The 5,907-nt window shown below is 39.2% G+C and overlaps 1 protein-coding gene across 1 annotated transcript in view; it reads right to left on the bottom strand.

The window, feature by feature from the left end:
• Nucleotides 1-391: 391 nt before the first annotated feature.
• Nucleotides 392-5,907, bottom strand: part of CSTPP1 (centriolar satellite-associated tubulin polyglutamylase complex regulator 1) — a 146,076-nt gene continuing 140,560 nt past the window's right edge. The window contains exons 8-9 of the mRNA XM_026707954.2: nucleotides 2,467-2,530; nucleotides 392-977 (exon numbers count right to left, since the gene is read on the bottom strand). Of these exons, the coding sequence (XP_026563739.1) occupies nucleotides 800-977; nucleotides 2,467-2,530 (242 nt within the window). The 3' untranslated portion in view covers nucleotides 392-799. The remainder of the gene's footprint in view (nucleotides 978-2,466; nucleotides 2,531-5,907) is intronic.

The following is a 5,907-nucleotide window of genomic DNA, read 5'->3' as shown; positions in this document are numbered from 1 at the left end:
TTTTCTTGCAGTTCTTATTTTCCTGGGCTCCAAATAATAATATAAAATGTGTTGTTAGAAATCACCCCCTCCATCGTATTTTCTATACTAAGCTCTAAGAACGAAAATTAGATTTAAAGTAAAGCTAAGGTTATCATGTATGTTATTATTATTTTTTTAAAAAACGAACCTTCTAGAAGTATTCTATAACATTATGATGACTATTTTTTGACTGCAAGAAATATTGCCTTGTAGTTTCAACTGTATAACATTTATACTTCACTTCCCAAGGAATGAAAGAAAAATATTTCGTCGTAATTCTTTAGTACTACTTATGTCCTTTCAAAAGACATCTGAATAGCAAATGATGCAGTTGCTACTTTTTGTAATATAACTTATGATGCAAGAAATCTCAAATCTGCAACATTCTTTATTTTCTATACATAGTTCACACTTCACAGGCCTCATCCTGAACCCACGATGAAAAAAATTACCTATCCCTCTGAGCCATGCATTTTCCTTTCTGATCTGGACTTTCATAAAATACGTTAATACCAAGCAGTATAATAAAGGGTTCATATGACGGGAGAAGGTAAAATCTTGTGTGTACAACAGAGATCAAAGGATAGTGATGCAAACTCTACATAGAATTTAAATTTCTTAACACTGAAACAAATGCTCTCGTATTTCAATCAATATGGCATATTTGCCACAAGAGAGCAGTATGGTCCTACAATTGCAATAGGTCTCCCATCTCCCTTTTCCTTAAATCCAACACTTCGGGGTATAAGGACCTGTTAACCATTGTATATTCATTTAATCAGTTCTCTGAAGAATCTGTCTCTTCTGTGGAGCCATCGCTTTCAGTATCCACTTTCCGACGGTGGTGGAGCGGCCTCCAAAGGGAACAGATGCGTGGTGAAGCACGAGAAGGCAAGTTAGTTGCATCCCCACTTGCACTAGAATTGGATACTGAAAGGCCTGAAATTGATGCAATCCTGAAAGAAAGAAAGAAAACCCTGTTGTAACTTTACTTTGGTTCACATTTGTCATTATAAAAGTTGTTAAAGCATACTGGAGAATGTTTAAAAGTATTGAACAATAATTTGCTAAAAGTATTCGGAGAAGAGGAATGCAGTCTTTAGCCACCTTTACAATTGGAGACTGAGCTCCTTTGCTTAGAAGCTCAGAAAATTGCTCCTATAGAAACGGTGAGATGTTTGAAATTTTCTTTTGCATGAAACAACATTTGGAAAAAGCAGGCTTGCTCCTTTCTCGATATATCTCGATATATCAACTGCACAATACTTCCTTTTGAAATTATTTTTATTAAAAGCTCATTAAAATTTATGAGAAATAACATATTTTAACCTTTAAAAAGACAACTTTATATTCCTTTACTTTGCTTTTTAACATAGCAACTTTTTTTGAAAATACAACCAAAGATCTCTTCCTCTTATATCTCATCACTTGCATATAAACAGATCTTTAAAGCCTCTTCCTTCAGTCTCGGTCAACAAAAATCCATTAAGAGTTACCAGAAAAAATATATATCTTATTTTAATCTTGATCAAATAAACCAATTTATATTCCCTCTCTTTGCTTTTAACAATACCGATCTTTGACCTCTTTAAATAATGTCCCAATATTTGATTTTGTTTTGTCTGCTCAAAACTTTAATGCATCTCTTTTGTAGATGCAAAATAAGTTATTCAATGCAAAAGTTATGAGAAACTTAAAAGAAAGTTAGCCAGTGTATAAGTTGTTACAAGAAAGTTGTCCAATTCAATGTAAGAATGAATAACAAAACCATCAGAACAGCAAGTTTCATTACACCGGGTGAGTCTCTTTCAATCCTCAGCAAAACTAGTTTATGCAAGTTTAAGGAGTTCAAAATGTTTTAGAATAAACAAAGAGTGATTAGAATATTGATTCTGGAAAGTTATAAATGGTCTAAGGGGGCCGAAATTAATTCGAAGAATACATCGTTACAATCCTGTGGGTTGTTTAGAATTCTATAAAAATATGTGGAAAAAAATTGAAATTAAGGATATGTAACTTTCCCATGGGAAAATGCTGTTGATTAGAAAAAAAAGACAAGATTTTGAAAGTTGAACACAAAAGCAAACTAGAAAGAACTAAAGATCAAAATTATAGAAAAAACTCAAGTTTTATTGCGCAAGACAAGGAATGAGGCTGATTTGAAATGATAGGTTATAAGAATGATATGGAAGATGTTACCTGGATTTATAAATGAAACTGGCTGATGTCATAATAATTAAAAGGGATATACAAATAACAAATAGCTATACAAATAGCTTTCCTTTGCTCCTTGAATTAACTTCAATTCTACCTGCCACGTTTTAGAGTGAAAGGAAAAATTACCATTGCTGTTATGTTAACTGCAAGAGTTCAGCTGTGACACCTGAAAGGAAAAATAATGGTGCCCCATGCCACTTAGTTGTTCTCCATTTTAAAAATACTTACAGTTTCTCTAATTCCTGATCCATAACTGGGTCAAACAGCAACTCTGCTTTCTCAGGGAGAGCTCCTAAAAATGAATGGCAAAATGAGAAAACCCAATTTAAATTCTTAACCAAGAATAAGTTTCTATAGACTGTAATACTATGGAATCTGAAGTGAATCCACCCATGAAAATGGAAATATATGAAGAGGAAGATCTGCTCAATAATTCCAATGGAATTCATGCTACAAACTGCTCTCTGTATGGCTTAGGTTTGTTAGCCTTCTTCTTCAAAAAGCAATTGAATTTGCAGACACTCCTCCTGCCAACTGCCTGATCACCCTTTTCACAATTGCTACATTTGGAGGATCTTGTCCTACTCCTAAAGGAAACATTTTTTGCAGCATCCCAGCATCCCATTAGCTCAGTGTGAGGATGGTCTGTGGTGGCTGATGTCCTTCAAACAATCATTTTCTCACGTTATACTGTACATGAACTTCCATAAAACATAAAAGAATGATCAACTTAAGAATTATTATTTTTTTTAATCTATGTCTATCTCTATAATAGCTCCCCATCTCTACTTACTTGTAAGTCTTTCACTTTAACAATCAGCACTGTAGCTCATACAATTGTCTTAATACATGAAATACATGAAATTGTCTTAATACATGAAATTTCAGACTTTTGCACTAATAGGGAAGGTTATTTGGTATACAAGGGAAACCCAGTTAGCTGACTAATCAGGACCTCACCGACTTCCAAATAAGGGAGGCTGCTGTATCTTAGTAAGTAAAATCATCTACATTAATATTTAAAACAGTCACTAAAATATTAAATCCACATAAAGTTGCATAACTACACTAAATTAAGAGCCCCATTCTTCTCTTTAGAGTTTGGACCACTTCATAACTGACAAAAGAACATTAAAAGGGCGTTTGCCTGACAAGGAAGCAAAGAATTTGCTTTCTAGTATGAGCAAAGAAAATGCAGCACAATCATGTTTTAAGTGCCTTTTTAAGAATACATTATTTGGAGGGGGGAGGGAATCTCAAAATACTAACTCTGAGGTCCTTGTCATTCATCAGCAGCTTATAGCTGCAGCAGGATTGTGCATATGAGTACATTTACCGGCAGAGAGGCCCATCTGTCCTGAACACATGATACTGCTTAGATATCTAATGCTACCACTTGATGCCTAAATTTACTTGATTGCTCTTCCCTTCCTCATTCCTTTTGCGCTTTGTCAGCTACACGATGAGCCCGTGAACAGAGCTGGTTTTGGTTTTCATTCTTCGTGTAGGCACGGTGGACAAGGATTCCGCTCATGAAGCATGATCTGAATCTAGCAGATTCAGGTTGCCAATTTCCTTAACAGCCCGTTTTCCTAGATGAGGAAAGGGAGACTCCAGTATGAATTGCTTACTCTGTTACTCTATCTCCTTTATTTATCAATATTATTGAAATGATGAAATATCATTATACTTGAAATAAGTTGGAAAAAAAAATCAAATATTTTGATGAGCCATATTTCATTTTTACAAGACTAGACTATATTGCTGTAAGCCAGACTTGAGGCGATAAAAAAGATGGAGCCTTACAATCCAGGAACAAATACAACGGTTCACAAGACAGATTTGTGCAAAGTGTCTTGAACAGGTAGACATGAATCTAGATGAATCCCCAAACTGCACACCATTTTTGTCTAGGGCAGGTCAACCCCTGCCTGGGGGGACAGAGCGCGTGGGGGGGTAACGTGCACATGCGTGTGGGGGTGGGGCGCATGTGGAGGGTCATGTGTGCATGCCAGCGGGGTGGGGTGCATGCATGGGGAGGCACAATGCATTTTGGGGGGTCGCGCGCGTGCATTTGTGCGTGCACATGTGCACTTTGGGCACTTGGTCTGGAAAAGGTTAGCCAGCTTTGCTGGCTGAGGAATTCTGGGAGTTGAAGTCCACAAGTCTTAAAGTTGCCAAGGTTGGAGAGCCCTGATCTAAGGCATCTCCACATGAAATATATAATCATATTGGTCTACTAACTGGAGTGCAAAAAAGAGGGAAAGAAGGCCTAATTGTCTCCCTGGTTACCTCAGATACATATTCTGTGAAGATAACATATATCTGAAGACGGAGAGAAGATTTTCAGATGCCCTGATACACTATTGCAAAGAAGTGGCCCACTGGGATTACCTGACAGCTGCGCTTTCTTCTCCTGTACAATAAATTGTACTCTCTTTTTTTTAATACAAGTGTGGTGCATGGGACCTAACTAAAGTCTGTTGTCAAGAACAGAATGCTCTTCCTGCCTTAGATGGGGAAGTCTACAGAGAAGAGTCTGCACACCTAGTTCTTGGCGTAACTTGGCATCCCCGGCATGTATATGGCTCCCAGGGCAGCAGATCCTCACAGAGATCTTTTGCATAACCCTTCGCCTTGCAGCAGTCACCCATGGGAGAAACAGGGATGAACCCTGTTCCTGGGGGTGAAACCTGTTAACGAGGAAAATGTCCCTTCAGAAAGAAAGCTGCACTTGAGGAGGGAAGGCGCAATCTGTTTCTTCTGTCCTGCCTAATATCCCCCAAAAGGAAGGCACTCTTATATCCCTAGCACTATAATACCGAAGGCCAAACGAGCAAAAAGGGGCTGCTGCCAGCCTTCCGCAGCCTCCATTTCCTGAATGCGAAGCGTGTTCTTGCATCTAAAGATCTCAAGGGTGCTCCAATCTCTTGGGAGAATTGGTAAACAATACGCAGTGGATTGGTGAATCAATATTGACACACGGGAGTGAGGCTGGGCCTGCAGTCTGCTTGACAAATTCATCAGCTGCCTTCTAATCTCTCCTTCTCTTTCCTTTCAAGATCCTGGTGAGATTGGAGGCATGGTGGGCCCCTGCCTGGAAGCGCTTTCCTTCCTCATCTGAAGCTCTTGCTCGCCTGGAACTGCCCTTGCTGCGGGGCTTGAGGGAGCCTGTGATCCCTGGCAGACCAAAGCCTATTCAAATGATCCCCTGTGCAGGGAAGATGAAAAGGCAGGAGGAGAAAAATCCTGCTTTCGTTGCCAAGATGCCTGCACCTGTTACACTTACAGCTGCCCCGCAAGAGGCCTCAGTAGAAGCCTGGCTAGGAGCCAGGACAGGCCTTTCTTAATGGAAGGAAAAACCCGTACACAATGGCGGCAGTAGGCAGGGCTTTCTCAGCCCATCTGTTTGCTTTGCACCTTACTGGAAGTGGATTTTGTACAGGCAGAAAGAAAAGCCTGAACTGGGGTGTTCTAGGCATCGTCTTCGCTTGGGAATGCATTACTAGCTAAGCTTGTTTGCAGAAGGGATTGAGGGCTTGTATCGTGTTCCTTTTGATATATAATCTCTACGCTTTGGGTAAACAGCAGCTCCAGTTGTTGGCAGGGGATGGGACGCTGGAAAGGGAGGGGAGTTTGGGCTAAGACATATATCCTTGAGCGAAGAAA

This window comes from Pseudonaja textilis, chromosome 1, assembly GCF_049901715.1.
Source record: "Pseudonaja textilis isolate UNSWEBS1 chromosome 1, rPseTex1.2, whole genome shotgun sequence".
Classification (NCBI taxonomy): domain Eukaryota; kingdom Metazoa; phylum Chordata; class Lepidosauria; order Squamata; family Elapidae; genus Pseudonaja; species Pseudonaja textilis.
The sequence above is the reverse complement of the archived record's forward strand: the minus strand, read 5'-3'. Positions and strand labels throughout refer to the sequence as shown.